The sequence below is a fragment of the Taudactylus pleione genome, unplaced genomic scaffold, assembly GCF_031769625.1.
Source record: "Taudactylus pleione unplaced genomic scaffold, aTauple2 ptg000102l, whole genome shotgun sequence".
NCBI classification, from domain to species: domain Eukaryota; kingdom Metazoa; phylum Chordata; class Amphibia; order Anura; family Myobatrachidae; genus Taudactylus; species Taudactylus pleione.
In genome coordinates, this window is record NW_028284504.1 from 106,921 (window position 1) to 124,943 (window position 18,023).

An 18,023-nucleotide genomic window follows, 5' to 3' on the forward strand; every position below is an offset into this window, starting at 1 on the left:
GAATACGGGCCTCAGTGCCCAATTCAGGTGCACGTATTTCCAATGAACATACATCTCCAAATTTTCTGTGTCTGCACCTGCGCAGGACTCGTTCTGCATGCAATTATGCTTGCAGGCTCCCCCAAGCCACAGGATGATTGACATGCTACAGCATGGCTGGTCACTGTTCCCGGAAATGAGGGGGTGTTGCCCCCATTTACCCGGGAGGGACGAGGCCAGGGTCTCAAGTCAGGGGAAGCAGATTCCTGGTCTCTTACGTGACCAGCACCCGGTCAGCCTGACCAAAGGAGCAACCATCGTGACAATCTGTCACATGGCGATTCCATCCTGCAATGTCGGTTGCTGTGCTGGGATTGCAAATGCAGCAAGGTGTCCGACACCACCTTCTGCATTTGCATCAGAGATGGACGAATTTGCACAGCAGCTTTTGTGCGGCTCTGCAAATCCTTCCATCTCTGAATCGGACCCTCAGATCTTGAAGTTGGTGTTGGAAACAGGAAAAAATAGTTGTAAGGATAGGAGAGACTGACAAGAGTCAAAGTGTAATGGCTAGACCACTTGGGGTGGGGATGGGTACGACTGTCTCGCTGCTGCACGATGCAAAAATATGCAAGTGATCTATGAAACGTCTGGGGACAAAAGACGCCTATTGCCGACATCGCAGATCCAAGAGCTGTGTCCGAAAGACGCAGCAACAGACCATCATTGCGACCATTGTCTGTAGCATTGGCCATTTCAGTGAACCTAAGGCTACTCAGAATAGCAGTCTCCGCTCCATAGCGAAGGCCAGTAAAGACACTTTCCTTGCCACTCACAGAAAATGGGACCAACACGCCCAGTTTTGACAATGCTGGCCGTCACCAGCTATTCCCTATAGGCCTTAGGGGCAGTGACCGTAGTCGCGGAAAGAGTTCTGCACATACGCAGTGCACATCCTGCACGAGCATATCTCCATAAAAAAATAAAATTAAATACGTAAGCAATCTGGTTTGCCCACATCTCCGAATCAGGTCATGGGTCAGAGAATTTCCAAAACCGCAGTTCTTGTGTGTTGTTCCTAGTATGGATGGGTTAGTACCTAAAGTGCTTCAGAAAGGGCAACCAGTAAACAAGAGACAAGGTCATGGATGTCCAAGGCTCACTGATAACCGTGGGGAGCGAAGGCTAGCCAGTCTGGCTCTAGCCATCAGAACAGCTACTGTATCAAATTGCTGAAAATGTTAATGCTGCTATGATAGAAAAGGTAAATATAGGGAAAAAGGGAAAGGGGGAACCCCAAGCACTGGTATGAACTGTGATTAATCTGTAAATGAGACAGACAAAACTCCTACAATATTGAGGAAGTCATATAAAGGGTGAGACATACCCAATAATTCTGAGGGAAGGAGGTGCACCCATGAGAGCAAAATATACAGCAAAAAGGGAGAAAGGTACTCTCTTGTTTCTGGGGCACAGAAAAAGCTGTCTATATAGTTTATAAAATGTAACTTTTAATTAATACAAGAAAAACGAATCATCATATAAGAAGGACTAACCACATAGAACACCACACAAAAAATAATCATGAGGAATACAGCTGGTATTGGAATATGAATCTCAAAGTTCCAAAGTAGTAATACCTGCGCTTTTATAGCTCACCATAGAGAAATTACCAAGTGAACTAATTGGTACAGTGGTTGTTGGAAACAATCTATATGTTACGAAAAAACTAACATCGGTTCACCGTAACATGTAATAATCACTCAATCATCTATATCATAGCTTGATGTAATAAGGTTTAGTGAATAAACAAGTGAAGAATAAAGCACCAAGTGAAATAATGGGTACAATTGTCGTTTGGAACCAATCTATATGTTGAAAAAATGCTGTAGCATCGGTTCACTGTAACATGCAGTAATCAATCATCGATATCATAGCTTGATGCAATAAGGTATAGTAAATAGACATATGATGATTGAGGCACTTGTACCAATACATATATGCTGACAGTTCTATATAATGTAATCTCTCTCAATAGATAGATGTAATGATGAGCCGATATATCGGTGGAATAGTCACTGAATCATATTATCCACATAAACATATAATCATCATTAATAAGACATGGTAGTCATAAATCAGTGCAATCGAGATTTGCAGGTGAAGAAAATTTTAAAACAACATATACTAGTAAGCAGATAAATGTCAACAGATAAATTTCTGAAAAGAATATATGTACTGGAACATAAGTCCGCCATAATAGCATGCAATAATCAAATCAACAATGTTACTCATCGCAAGATGTCAGTTACCCAAATATATAAAGGTAATGTATTAGAGTAATAAATCAATGTTTTTCAGCAAAGATGGATAGAAATAAATCATAGCACTCAGTGGATAATAAATCAGGTAGAAGATACCACTCACTTAAAAGGTAAGGGCATAGGTTGCTTCTGTATCCCATTTACAGTTGTATTTAATGGGATATGAGCGGACCCACCACATGTACCATGAGGGTATGAAATAATATAGAATTCGGCACCCACTAATCTCCCGTGTTCATCCACACATCAGTGCCCTTTGTGTTCTTTTGGGGTCTGGGATAGACCAGAATAGTTTCCTAAAGCCCCTCTCCCTACACTCTTTCACCACAGTTGTGTTCCCAGACAATCTTTTTCATCTTTGAGTCAATGCCTTGATGGTCAGAGCTGTTTTGGCAGCATGAGGGCATCTACACAATATAAGGCAGGTGGATTTAAGCGCTTCTCACACAATGGTTTAGTGTGTTGTGTGTAATGAATTTACTGTGTTTCAATCTTTAAAACTGAAACAGTGTGCGGCAACCGTCCTAGTCAGTGGTTACCACGGCTGTAAAATGGCGACCTTGCAGTGTGGAAGTTCTAATGCATTTGTAACTTCCGCTGAAGAACAACGGTAAAAAAAAAAAAAAAAAAGGTGTTTTTTTGCCGGACGGATTAAACAGTTGCGTGTGAAATAGCCCTTAATGTTATGGCTGATCAGTTTATAGATATAGGGCAACTCTGCTCTTTATCAATGTAGAAAATAATATCCTCACTTCCAATTCAAGTTACCAAAAAAAAAAAAAAAAAAAAAGGTGCGCGCTTTTATTCAGAATTTCCAAAGGTTATTCTGGTCAGGAGTGTGGTATCTTATATTACAGATTGCTTCACATTGTATAGAACTCAAATACAATTAAGAGTCTCACAAACAACGTTTACTTTTGTTTTTCGGTTTTATTTTTTTTTTGTTTTTTTATGTTTTTTTGTTGTTTTTTTTAAAGTTTGTTTTGTTCTCCTTTTTCAGGCAAATTTATAACCCCTTCACGGCCAGAGGGAGGCATGCCAAGCACTGCCTTGGCCCGTTGGCTGAGAAATGGTTGAAGATTTCCTCCAGCAACAACAGATAAGAAACATAACTTTTACACAAATAAAGAATGAGAAATGAAAGGGAAGACATAAAAAAGAAAAAACCTTGTTGAGGAAGAAATGCAATGCCAGGAAAAGTTATGAACTGTAGCCAAAGGAGTGGGATTGGGGAGAGCGGGGGGGGGGGTAGAAATGAGCAAAAAAAAATAAAAATTAAAGAAAAAATGTTTTAGAATATGGAGCCCATGGGATCTTCTATTGTTCAGCATCTCCTCAACCCATTCAGGAGATTACCAGGGATGAAAAGTGGCCCTGTCAGAAAGGGTTGAGAGAGACTAGTCCGGAAATAAAAGCTACCCATTCCCACCCCAATTGACCCCCCTGCTTGCCCCATGCCTATGTCATCTACCCCCCTCCGCTCTAGCTCTTCACAGGATTCCCACCACAGCAGGGAAAAGAGCACAGCTAGGGGGCAGCTCGGCTGACGTATCAGAGGGCTCAGGAGGACGTGCTGGTCTCTTTCTGTGTTGGCTGGATTGGGTTTCTCTGCACCCCCTTCTGACTTTCCACATCTCTAAAGTGTTTCTCAACCTAGAAAGAGAAACTAATTGAATACAAAATGTTTGCAAAATACTAAAGACCATCTACATTCTTATATAAAGTGCGCACACAAGCTAATTTACCGAGAGATTCAAAACTCTGCTTAAGGAAGGGGGGGGGGGGGGGATGGTACCAGTGATTAAGAAGGACCTATATTATACTTAGTAGAAGTAGTAGAAATACAAAGTTAATACAAATTTCAAAGGGAATTTGAGAGAATAAAATGCAGCACTCACTATTTTCCGAACATGGCTTAGTGCACTGCCCTCTTTTCCTTTGCAATTTTCAACCTGGTACGGGGGCAAGATAACTACTTCCTCCATAACTATTATGTTTTTCTCTTGCCATTTACAGTCCTTTATCCTGAGGAGAGAATACATAGTGACATGGACCATTAGTGAATAAGACCACAGATACACACATCATGGCCAGTTGACATCACTGATAAATACACACGCTCAGTGGCTACTTTATTAGGTACACCTTTCTAGTACTGGTAAGGACCCCTTGCATGAAGTCAAAACGGTGCTGAACACATTCCTTAGAGATTCAGGTCCATGTTGACAAGATCGCATAATGCAGTTGCTACAGATTCCTCAGCTGCACATTCATGCTGCAAATCTCCCATTCCATCACATGGTGTTCTATTGAATTGAGATCTAGTGACTCTGGAGCTCATTGTCATGTTCATGGTACCATCTTGAAAGGACATGTGCTTCGTGACAAGAGGCATGTTATCTGGCTGGAAGTAGCAATAATATGGGTAGGCTGTGTGGCCCTAAAGGGAAGCACATGGCCACACAATGCTAGGGTAGGCTGTGGCATTTAAACAACGAACAAATAGGCATTTAGAGTCCTAATGTTTGCCAAGAAAACATCCAACACAATTACACCAGTCTAAACCACTAACACAAAGAAGGATTGAACCATGGATTCACGCTATTGACAACAAATTCGGGTTCCTACAATTTGCATGTTGCAACATAAAACAAGAAACAGGCCAGTCAAATGTTCAACTGAATTGTGCATTCAGAGATGCTCTTCTGTATACAACTGTAGTAACACTTATTTCAGTTATTGTCGTCTTCCCGACAACCTAAACCAGTCTAGTCAGACTTAGGTGTTACACACAGGACTGCCTCTCACTGGATGTTTGGGGCATTATTCCCCGTAGACGCTTGAAACTGCCGTGTGTAAAATTCATGGGAGATTAGCAGTTTCAGATGCTAAAACTACACTGTCTGGCACCAACAATCATTCTAGTCAGTCATTGGTCACAAGGAGTACAGTGTGTGTAAAAACAAATATACACACACACATATATATACATACATACACAGGGTAAGTATTGACACTAACATTTCTCAGTAAATAACCCATGCATTCCACACATGCTAAGAAATCAAGCCATAGAGGTCCATAAATTAAGTTGTGTGTAATCATGTGAAATGACACAGGGAAAAATTATTGAATGCATGAAGAAAGGGAGGCATGGAAAGCCATGACATCAGCTTAAATCTATCAGCAATTAGAAAGCAATCTTGCCCCTTGTCAGTGCAAATTAATATAAGCTGGTTCAGTTCCAACTGATGACCTATAAAAAGGTGTCTCATTATCAAGGTGTCAGACAAGAAACCTCATGATGGGTAAAAGCAAAGAGCTTTCTCAAGACCTTCACAACCTTATTGTTGCAAAACATACTAATGACATTGGTTACTGAACGATTTCTAAACTTCTGAATGGTCCAGTGAGTTGGGTCCATAATCCAGAAGTGGAAAGATCATTTCATCTTAAATCTGTCACGACCAAGTGCTCCTCGCAAGATTTCTGACAGAAAGAATGATCAGAAGAGTTGTCCAAGAGCCAAGGACCACTTGTGGAGAGCTTCAGAAAGACCTGGAATTATCAGGTACAATTGTGTCAAAGAAAACAATAAGTAATGCACTCAACCGCCATGGCCTGTATGCACGCTCACCACACATTGCTGAAGAAAAAGCAGGTTGAAGCTCATTTAAACTTTGCTGCACAACATTTGGACAAGCCTGTGAAATACTGGGAGAATATTGTCTGGTCAGATTAGACAAAACTTGAACTCTTTGGATGCCATAATACACACCATGTTTGGATGAGAAATGGCACTGCGCTTCACCCCAAAAACACCATACCAACAGTGAAGCTTGGAGGTGGGAACATCATGGTGTGGAGCGGTTTTCCAGCATACGTTACTGGCATACTTCATATGATTGAAGGAAGAATAAATGCAAAAATGTACAGAGACATTCTTGATAAAGATCTGCCGCCATCTACCAGGATGCTGAAGATGAAACGAGGGTGGACATTTCAGCAAGACAATGATCCCAAACACAGCCAAGAACACTCAATTGATTTCAGATAATGAAAATAAAGCTGCTAGAATGGCCCAGCTAATCACCTGCCTTGAACCCAATTGAAAATCTATGGAAAGAATTAAGGAAAGATGCCCACGGAACCGTCAAGATTTGAAGACCATTTGCGTGGAAGAATGGGCCAAAATCACACCTGAGCAATGCATACGAATAGTTTCTCTATACAGGAGGAGTCTTGAAGCTGTCATTACCGACAGAGGCTTTTGTACGAAGTATTAAATACATTTCAGTAAGCGTGTCCAATACTTTTTCTTTGTGTCATTTCACTTGATTACACAACGTAATTTATGAACATCTATGGTTTGACTTCTTTGCATATGTGGATTGCATGGGTTGTTGCTGACATTTGGTGAAAATTTCATTACAACAGTCCTATTACAAATAATATGAGATATGGTAAGAACTTACCCTTGTTATCTCTATTTCTACGAAGTCCATAGGGTTCCACAGGATACCTTGGGGTATAGGTGTGACGTCAGTCGCAGGGCACCAAAGAGTTAAGCTTTCAGCCTCCCAGGATGCACTAGGTCCCCCTCCTATACCCCGCCCCCGGGCCAAGGCACCTCAGTTAGTTACCAAGCCATAGGCCGGAGGAGGAGAAGGAAGAGAGAGAAAAAAGATCTGGACACATACAAGAATCACATTCTCACCAGAGGGAGACGGAAAACCGGTGACCAGAGCAAAGCCTATCTGCAGCACAGGTGCGACAGGGCGGGAGTCCTGTGGAACCCTATGGACTTCGTAGAAATAGAGATAACAAGGGTAAGTTCTTACCATATCTCATATTTTCTACTTCAGGGTCCATAGGGTATCCACAGGATACCTTGGGGATGTCCCAAAGCAGTATCCTTTAAGGGTGGGGACGCTCCTGTGCAGAAAGGAGAATCCGCCGCCCGAAGGAAGCATCCTGAGAGGCGAAGGTGTCAAACCTGTAATACCTCACAAAGGTATGGACAGAAGACCACGTAGCAGCCTTGCAGATCTGAACTGCCGAGGCACCACGTCGAGCTGCCCACGAAGGACCCACAGACCTAGTGGAATGAGCCTTCAGAGAAGGAGGGACCGGTAGGCCTTCATGAAGATAAGCTTCAGAAATAGCCATACGGATCCAGGCTGCCAAAGTTTGCTTTGAAGCAGGCCAACCCTTTTTACGGAAGCCATAGAGGACAAACAAAGCGTCCGACTTCCTAAACGAAGAAGTGCGGTCAACATAAGTCCTTAAGGCCCGCACAACATCCAAAGAGGCCTCACCCACGGAAAGACCCGGTGAGTTAAAGGCCGGAACAACTATTTCCTCATTAACATGAAACTGGGAAACAACTTTGGGAAGAAACTCGGGCCGAGTGCGGAGCACTGCCCTGTTCCCATAAAAAACCAAGAAAGGGGGTCTACAAGAAAGAGCCCCTAACTCAGAAACACGTCTGGCCGAAGCAATGGCCAGAAGGAAAACAGTCTTAGCTGTTAGCCATTTAAGATCCACTGAGCCCAGTGGTTCAAACGGCGGTCCTTGGAGAGCCCTCAGGACCACAGCCAAATCCCAAGGCGCCACAGGTGGAACAAAGGGCGGCTGAATGCGGAGAACACCTTGCATAAAGGTGCGCACATCCGGGATTGTAGCAATCCTACGGTGAAACCAGACAGATAGGGCCGAAACCTGTACCTTCAAAGAAGCAAGGCGAAGCCCATGATCTAGTCCCGCTTGCAGGAAGGCGAGAATCCGAGACAGACGAAACTCCCGCGGTGCATAACCTCTCGGTCGACACCACTGGAAGAACGTATGCCACACGCGATGGTATATCCTCGCGGAAGACGGTTTCCGAGCTCGTAACATGGTACGCACCACAGAGCTGGAAAACCCCCGGGACCTCAGCATGGCCGTCTCAACAGCCACGCCGTCAAAGACAGCAGAGTCAGGTCCGGGTGAAGGCAAGGACCCTGAGACAGAAGGTCCGGTCGTAGCGGCAACCGCAGAGGAATGTCCACAGACAGACCCTGAAGGTCTGAGAACCAGTGCCGTCTGGGCCACGCGGGAGCTATCAACAGGAGCGTCCCTCCTTCCTGTTTGAATTTCCGGATTACCCGTGGAAGAAGGGAGACCGGAGGGAACAGGTATGCGAACCGGAACGTCCACCGGACGGACAGAGCATCCACCAGAGACGCCCCTTCGTCTCTTGTGCGAGACCCGTACACCGGCAACTTGTTGTTGTGCCGGGACGCCATGAGGTCGATTTCTGGAAGACCCCACCTGTCCACCAGTAGTTGAAAAACGTCCGGGTGCAGGGACCATTCCCCCGGATGAACGTCCTGGCGACTTAGAAAGTCCGCCTCCCAATTTAGCACTCCCGGGATGAAGACCGCTGATATGGCCGGAAGATTGCGCTCCGCCCAAACCAGGATCCGAGAGACCTCTACGAGAGCCGCCCGACTGCGAGTTCCTCCTTGCCTGTTTATGTAGGCCACGGTGGTAGCGTTGTCCGACTGGACCTGCACCGGGCGACCCTGGAGAAACCGCTGTGCCTGCTGGAGAGCATTGAAGACCGCACGGAGTTCCAAGATATTTATTGGAAGCTCCGCTTCTGTCGGCGTCCACCTGCCCTGGAACAAGTGTGGACCCGAAACTGCTCCCCAGCCCCGAAGACTGGCGTCCGTTGTCAACAGGACCCAATTTGGAACCCAGAACAGACGTCCCTTGTTGAGGTGGGTCGTCTGTAACCACCACGCAAGGGACAGGCGAACCTCCTGGGTGAGCACAATCGTCTGGGACTTCAAAGACTGAGTCAGCCCGTTCCACTTGGACAGGATCAGGTGCTGCAGAGGTCTGGAGTGAAACTGGGCGTATTCCACCATGTCGAACACCGACACCATGGAGCCCAGTAACCTCATCGCCGAGTGTAAGGACACCCGGCGGTTGTGCAGGCAACTGCGCACCCTTGACTGTAAAGCAGAGATCTTGTCCTCCGTCACGAAGATCCTTTGCTGTCCCGAGTCCAATAAGGCTCCAAGATGCAGAATCCTCCGAGACGGGATTAGAGTGGACTTCTGCCAGTTGATTAGCCAGCCGTGCCGTTGCAGCAGTGCAATGGTCAGGTCCAAGTGGCGTAACAGGAGCTCTGGAGATCCTGCCACCAATAACAGGTCGTCCAAATACGGCAACATGCGGACTCCCTGCAGCCGCAGAGAAGCCGCCATGACCGCCATCACCTTGGTGAAAACACGTGGTGCTGTTGCCAGGCCAAAAGGTAACGCCCGAAACTGGAAGTGGTCGCTGCGGATTGCAAACCTGAGGAACTGTTGATGGCGCCAAAGAATAGGGACATGCAGGTAAGCGTCCTGTATGTCCAATGACACCAAGTAGTCCCCAGGTTCCAGCGCCAGAATGATGGACCGTAGGGTCTCCATCCGAAACTTCGGGACCCGCAAAGACTTGTTGAGTGCTTTGAGGTTGAGAATCGGACGATATGACCCATTGGGTTTCTGTACCAAAAATAGATTTGAATAGAAACCCTGGCCCCTCTGGGAGAATGGAACAGCCACTATAACTCCAGCCTGGAGCATAGTGTGCAATACCTTCCGCAGCTCCATAGCCTTGTTCCGGTCTGATGGGAGACCCGTGGTGAAGAAGCGAGCCTGTGCCGGAAGGAGAGGGCGTATCCGTGGGAAACCACCTCCAGAACCCAAGTGTCTGTCGTAGTGGTCGACCAACACTGGGCGAACTGTAGCAGGCGGCCTCGGACCGTCAGGCCGCAGGCTTGTCATCTGGCTTGGGGGCCGGACGTCTGGTACTCCATGCCTGCTTCCGGGGCTTGACCGATTTCTTAGGGCCAGCCTGTCGAGGAAACGACTGTGGTTTGGGCCTGCCCTGGGCCCTAGATGACCGAAAGGACGATGGTCCCGAACCAGAAGGAGCAGCGGCCGACGGGAGACAAGCAGATTTGGCTGCCGCCAGCGTGGCCACAATCTTATCCAGATCCGGACCGAAGAGAACTTCTCCGGTAAACGGCAACGCTTCCAGACCTTTCTTGGAATCTGCGTCCGCCTTCCAGGATCGCAGCCACAAGGTGCGACGAGCAGTTACCGCTGCTGAAGAAATTCTAGACACCAGAGTACTAATGTCTAGAGCCGCCTCGTTGATGTAGGTGGCCGAATCACGGAGATTGCCAATCAACTCCGCCTGATCGGCCGGACAGTCGGATTCAAAAGAAGCCTCTAATGAATCCGCCCAGCGCTCCATCGCTCTGGCAACCCAGCAAATGGCCATAGCCGGCCGTGCTGCCCCCCCCTGCAAGGGAATAAGCGGACTTCAGGCAGATTTCTACCTTGCGGTCCGTAGCATCCTTAAGGGAGGACATGGATGGCATCGGCAATGTGGCACTACGGACAAGACGGGTCACGTGAGAATCCACCTGTGGAGGGGATTCCCACTTAGCAAAATAATTATCCGCGAACGGATAAGCCACCGCCAGGCGTCTCTGCGGCTGGTATCTTTTGCCAGGTTGTTTCCACGCCTCCTCTAAATGGTCCACCAACTGACCCGAAAGAGGAAAGACTGTGGCATCGCCCTTCACATCTTTGAAAAAGGCATACTTAGATTTAGCCGCTGGGGGAACTTCGTCCTCAATCACCAAGGCTGTGCGGACCGCCCGAATAAGTCCAGGAATATATACTTTGGACTTAGCATCAGCGTCCTTAGTATGGAGAGGTTCCTGATCGTAAGGATCAAGAATCTCCCCATCATCAGACGTCCCTTCGTCATCCTCATAAGGAGCGGACAGAGACGCCACCGGCCTTTTATGAGGCCGCATCACAGACTCCCCTTGCAACACATCCGACAAGTGCTGTACAGAACTCGTCAGGGAGTTAACCCACGCTGGCTCCTGAGAACCCGGGAGCGGGGAAATAGGGAGACTGTGGGGTACCACCAATTGTCGTGGGAACCCCTGCATGGGTGACGACACCACAGACTGCTGGGACAAACCCATCGGAGTAAACGCGGGCTGCGGATTTAACTGGCCCACTAAAGCTGTTAACGCCTGAGCGAAACAAGCCCAGGGCGGCTCCTGTACCGGTGCTGTAACCGTAATAGGCCGCGCCATGGACAAACACTGCCGGCAAAGGCCCTCCGCGCTACCCTCCCCCTCCGCTAACGGTACTTTGCACGTGGTACACTGTAGCCGGAGGGGAAAATCACTTTCAGACATGATGGCACCACGTATGTGACCTCTCTCACCAATTAAGTATTAAATAGGCGAGAGACCACCCTGCAGCACCGCACCGCAAGGGCTTTAGCAGAAGAACAGGGACAGTAATAAAGCTGACAGTGTAGAGAAGAAAAGTTACAGGCAGCAGCGCTAGCACAGTCACATACAATTCCTGCACTAACAGCGCTGATCACTCAACTACACAGACACAGGGCTGCATACACAGACCTGACCACAGCGGAGGAGAGGTATGCGGGGGGACCCAGACCACGATGCTTCCGTCCAGCGCTTCCAGCAGCGTTCACCATGCGTTCTGGAGAAGATGGCCGCCGAGGAGCAGAGAGGAGGCTGGCCTGGGGGAGGAGCGCTGCCACAGGACCAGTCGGCAGCATGCAGAGAGGGCTGTGTGCAGCGGGGGAGGCGCCGGCTGTAAGACAGGGAAGGCGCGCTCCCCTGGCATGCATTTAACCCCTGGGACGCCGCAGCGCTACCGCTCTGCTGCGGTCCGCTGTCCCAGGGGGTAGTGGAAGCGCAGGTTGGTCGCCTGGCTCCACGCTGCAGCCAGTCCCCAGGGAGCCCCCTGCCTGGGGACTTAGGACCATGTGATCAGCGGGGACCCACCGCGGGACCCCGCTGCTTACCTCTGTCCCCCTTGAATCCGGCCATGGTCCGGAGCATCTGGGGTCACCGCTAGCTGTGACCCCAGACGCCCACCAGCATCCCCGTATCAGTACCAGCGTTCTGGTACCGGCGGGGTGTAGGGAAGACAGCATGGACGTCAGGACTGACTGTCCATTCTGTTCATCCAGATGTGCAGCCACAGCTGCATGAAGAATAAGCTTCAGGGGCTCTTCTAGCCCCCACTCCAACAGGTGCACCCGACTCCGGCCGGGCACCAAACTAAACTGAGGTGCCTTGGCCCGGGGGCGGGGTATAGGAGGGGGACCTAGTGCATCCTGGGAGGCTGAAAGCTTAACTCTTTGGTGCCCTGCGACTGACGTCACACCTATACCCCAAGGTATCCTGTGGATACCCTATGGACCCTGAAGTAGAAATATTTACTGAGAAAAATGTTGGTGTTCAATACTTATTTTACCCGCTGTATGTATGCATGTATGTAATGCAGAGCAGGACAAGTTGTGCGAGTAGGACTTACGTTTTATGTATGGTTTGGAATAGCTGTTGTCCATCCACAGAAACTCCAGCACTAATGGCATAAGCCTGGCTCATCTTCTCCTCCTTCTCCAATCGAGCTCTGCTTGCCAGCTGCAGATAGAAATGGTGTGCACATTATCTATGGGAATGTTGCAGCAGTCTTTACACAACAAGCAGACATTCTATATATGTAGGGCTCCACCAAAAATGAGAACAGTGCAGACTGTCTGGATTGTGTTACATACATTAACATATAAAGGCTAAAGACAAACCTGCTAAAATGTAAAGGAAATATGGTCTAGGTATTCATAAGAGACATACTACTAAAATTTGCAGCAGACAACGCCAATGGTCCCAACTAGGTTACAGCAAAGACGTTTCTAGGTCATGGATCAATTAAAAGGGTTTGCACAAAACTGGAAAAGCAAAAAAAAAAAAAAAAAAAAAAAAAAAAAAAAAAGGTGTTTGATCACATCTGTCTCAGGCTACTTCTATTCTTTCGGCTGGAGTGGCTACAACTATGGCTTGCTTAGGTACTAGTACTCCAATCAGTTGTTTCTCTCTCTCCAAGATTTGTTAAATATCTCCCTTAGAGAGGTTTGCTACAGATAGCCCCACTTAGTGCTCCAGGTCCTGACACACGGCCACTCGGAGCATCTGTCTCATGCAAAACGTGCATCTTATTTACATAAACAAGCTAGGAGCGGCACTACATTACTAGCTTGCATTGATCAATTTGTTGTGCCATAGAGTAGAAATTTTATATTATAATTGAGAGATATATCTATCAATCAATATCAATCAGTGTAAGAAGGGCTCTGACGCAGCTTTATTTCAAATCATGTTCCGTTGTGCTTCATCTGACTTTGTACATTTTAAAAACGAATTCCTGTGCAGTTAAAGTCACAGCCCAGCATCTATAGTACACCAAGTGGTGTTTCGCTGCTTCTGTAATGCGAATAAAAGGTAACTTAACGAAAAAATACGGTACTACTCTGAGCATCTGAGACGCTAGGTGTATGAGGACACATCCTGTACCTTCATGTGTTTAGTAGGATAACCTCCTTCGTCTTTTACCATTATAACCATAGAAAGAAAGGGCAAATGAGTCTTTAAACAAATAAAAAACCATAAATCCTACTTTAACAATTAAAAACATTAAATGATAACGTGGAAAAACACCATTAAAGTTGCATCATCCCTTAGAAAAGCCAATTTCCTGAGATATCCCTTCCTCCAATACAGAGACCATAGGCTCCATTCAGCCATTTCTCTAGGGGCTACACCGCTTCCCTCACAGCCTCCACTGAATGCTTAGGAGTAGAGGGAGAGGATGTGAGCAGGAGTACCAGTTACAGCTCCACTCACAACAAATGCCAAAAAAAGTAAAACAATCTTTTGAAAAAGGCTGCATGTAGCAGCTAATCACTGTGTGTGAATACTGCTGGACAGAAAAGATGGTGAGAAAAGGAAGATTATAGATTTTAGTCAAGGTTGGGATGAGCACAGGAGACAAAACAATTGATTTGTGAGGACATAGGAGCAAAATGAGAGGTAGTAAAATAGAAAGAGTACTTTAAGGTTGTTGGCTGAGGAAGAGGATACCATTTCAGGACAGATTTTGTCATTGAAGTTGGAAAATAGAGATACATTATATTCTAACCAAACGCCCGTTTGGTATTGGTTTATGAATAAATACGAGGGTTGTTCAAAAAGTAATGCCTAAATGCTCATAACTCAAATAATATGCAACATTTATTTGAAACTTTTTCAATTTGCAGTTTAATATGTCTGCTAACTATATATGTAGTTTTGTTTAGGTAGTCCAAGAAATATCATGGATCCAAGATGAAACAAAGAGCAGTCATTGAATTTCGGCAAAAAGAAGGCTGCAGTGCTACAGAAATAAAGTATATGGTGAGCGTACAATTGACTATAGCAATGTCAGAATGTGGATGAAGAGTTTTCAATTGGGAGAATAGTCCGTGTGCGACAAACCTCGTGGTGGCAGACCATCAACTGCAGTGACAGCAGAGAACTGACACAAAGTCGATGCCATGATTCAGAAAGACCATTGTGTGACCAGAGATATCAGTGATGAACTGGAATGTAGCCATGGCACTGTAAAAACACTAATCAATGATTTGGGATATCGTAAAGTGTGTGCTAAATGGGTTCCAAAGCAATTAACCAGGGATCATAAGGCCCAGAGGGTGGAAGTGTGCAATGACCTTTGACCCACTTTGAAGCCAAACCTGAGACGTTTTTGGAAAATGTCATTACAGGAGATGAGACCTGTGTATTTCTTTATGACCCAGAAACAAAGGTCCATTCAAAGCAATGGAAACACCAAAGTTCACCTAGGCCAAAAAAGTTTAAATCACAGCGATCCGTAAACAAAGTCATGGCCACATTCTTCTGGGATTGCAGGGGTGTTATTCTCATTGATTACTTGGAACAAAACCAATCAATCGTGATCGATACATTATTACACTTAAGAAGCCATCCGCAAAAAAAGGTCAACAATTTCACTGTCAAATGTCATCTTACACCACGACAATGCCAGACCTCACACTTTGATGGCAACATCTGCGGCCATTGCCAAAATGGGGTGGGCAATAATGCCATACAGTCCTGATTTGGCCCCTTCTGACTTCCATCTGTTTGGCCCTCTCAAAAACTGTTACCGTGGTCAACATTTTGATGACAGAGGTTGTTAAAAACGTCATACGTACCTGGGTCAAAACACCAACCACTGGAATTTTTCCAAAGTGGATTCACAGCTTGGGTTGAGAGGTGGAGAAAATGTTTGAGGGCAGATGGTGAATCAGGCCAACTTCGGGGCTAATTGGATAGCCCCGGGCGAGGTAATTTACTGCAACAAATTGGATACCCCCCCAATAAGCTTAAATCTTTTGAGCAAAATATGAACCATTTCCTCGTTTTCCCTTTGCTAGATACAGTTTTGCAGTATAGATTAGCGCTGATATTACCTGTTCTGTTATTTACATATGGTATTATTGCTGTGCAGCTGATACTATATCCAAGTGCTGGCATTTTTGTTATGTTTGTTTATTATTCAAAATGTTGTCCTGGCTTCTATTTTTGAGGCCTTTACAAAAGGCCTATATGGCTGTGGCAAGTCATACCAAGTCTTTCGGGCATATTCAATTAGGTGCGAAAAGTCCCGTACTTCTCGCATGCCGGACTTTGCTGACATTGTTGGTTTTCCATGCGGAAAAGTATCGTGCTCGTCCCCGTATTCAATTAGAAATCGTCGAAAACGGGACCTGGCAAATTCGGATCTGCCAAAAAGTCCTGTCAGATTTGGGGAAATCAGCCTGAGACCCCCCCAAAAGTTGCACTGACTTTGTGGGATCACTATAGATACCCCCGAATTGGCCTGCTGAAGGTATTTGGGGTACTTAAATGATCTCAATAGCTGCTAATTAGCATCTTTGTAAAAGTGTTTAAGAATAGCATTTAAGGGTTTTTTTGTAGAAAATTAGTCACAGCAAATTTGGGGTACACGAAAATGGGTGCAAGCATATTTTAAAGTTGCTAAAGTGAAGTTTAAAAAAAAACGTTAAAAATCCACCTGCCGCAAGCACCTGCAATTTTAAAAAAGGACCTAGGGCATACTTAGGGACCCCCCTGGAGTCTATTTCGCTAGTTATTAAGTTTATCACCCAACTTTGTACTTTTTTGCCCCCTTTTTCAAAGTCATTTTTTGGGGTGTTCTTATGTATTTTTTAGACTTTTGACAGTTTACCTTTGGGGAGCTGTCCCAAGGGTGCAGGGTGGTTCCTGCAAGTTTGCACCCCAAAACCCCAATTCTGCACTTTTTTTCGACAGCTTTCATGGGCGAATCTTTATTGCCTATTCCAATGCATTGACTTTTCACAACAGCGGTCTTTGGAATTGACTACGGGGTGAAATGTCGTCACCGGCGATACTTTTCTGCAGAAACTGACTTTTCACACCTAATTGAATATGGCCCTATATGTGAACCTCTGAATATGAGGAGAGAGCATTTTACTGTAATTCAATAGTGTTTTAAGCAAATATGATCATGTAGGACTTGCAGAAATGAGGAAGCAGTGATGTGGCCTACAAACTTAAAGCTTTTGATCAATATTCTAATTACTCATACTTTCACTCAGCTACATACACCCAGCTTTGTATTGGGGCTAAGCACTGACAATACTTCTTGTTCTGTGCCTCCATTAGGTTAACGGTTCATTTGGATGAATAACTGGTGTGTGTAAAGAGTAAGACACAGATACAGTTGTGTCCTTGCACAGGTCTGCTGCAGTCGCAACAAACCGCTCCCCTCAGTGCGCCTGGTCCCATGAGTTTGTTAGATGCAGAGAAAAAAAAAAAAAAACCACGGCCGGCACCAAATCGCAATGCGATGTGGTCCAGGAGACTGTGTTGATTTGATATGAGACAGTTGTCTGTGTGAGACTGAGTCTCTAAAATCAGCATATGAAGTACTACGATGCAACAGCCACGAACAACCGTTGACAAAGTCTACCTAACAGATCTGCTTCTCCAGTCCTTAGAAGACATTTGCACCTGCACAAGTGGTGAAGGAAGCCCACTGGATTTCTACCCTAGGCAAACTTGTTAAAGAAAAAAATACCATTATGAGTGTAGCTGTTCTTTAACTGTCAAGCGATGGTCCTGCCACAACATGCAGATAGAATATGATAGCTATTGCTAGAACACAGTGAGCCAGGGCAGGCTGCAGCCTTCATAATGTGGGTACAACAGGGGTGGGGAACCTTTTTTCTGCACAGGGCCATTTTGATATATAACATTTGCGGGCCTGGTTTAGGCCATGCCCTCTCTTTGTGATGTCACATGTGGCGGGGCCACAATCGCCGGTGATTACAGCAATGCCCGGAGCATCCTGAGGATGTTTCGGGGAGCTGTAAGGGCAGCGGTGTGACAGTCAGAAGCACCCCGAGGACGCTCCAGGTAGCACTCCTGCATAGATACTGGCTGCAGTATGCCATTCTAGGCACCCTACTATCCAAATGAGGCTAGCAGAAAAAAGCTCTGAGGGCCAGACCAAATGATACAGAGGGCCTTATAAAGGGAAGGAGGTTCCCCATCCCTGTTTTAAAACAACCCAAATGCTTGTTAAAGACTTTATGCAGTACCTACACAAATGTACAGCTGTTTTTTTTTTAATCTTTAGATTTCCAGAAAAAACACAGTTTTGCTAATTTCTCCTCACACAACAAAGAATCTACACAAAAAGGCCAAAGTGCTCTTTGTCTTTTTCTTGCTAT

General features: G+C 45.9%; 1 protein-coding gene across 1 annotated transcript in view; it reads right to left on the minus strand.

Annotated features, from left to right (window-relative positions):
• Nucleotides 1-3,213: 3,213 nt before the first annotated feature.
• The window catches only part of LSM12 (LSM12 homolog), a 35,036-nt gene continuing 20,226 nt past the window's right edge, over nt 3,214-18,023 (minus strand). The window contains exons 3-5 of the mRNA XM_088470722.1: nt 12,725-12,834; nt 4,202-4,328; nt 3,214-3,956 (exon numbers count right to left, since the gene is read on the minus strand). Coding sequence (XP_088326848.1) covers nt 3,864-3,956; nt 4,202-4,328; nt 12,725-12,834 — 330 coding nt within the window. The 3' untranslated portion in view covers nt 3,214-3,863. The remainder of the gene's footprint in view (nt 3,957-4,201; nt 4,329-12,724; nt 12,835-18,023) is intronic.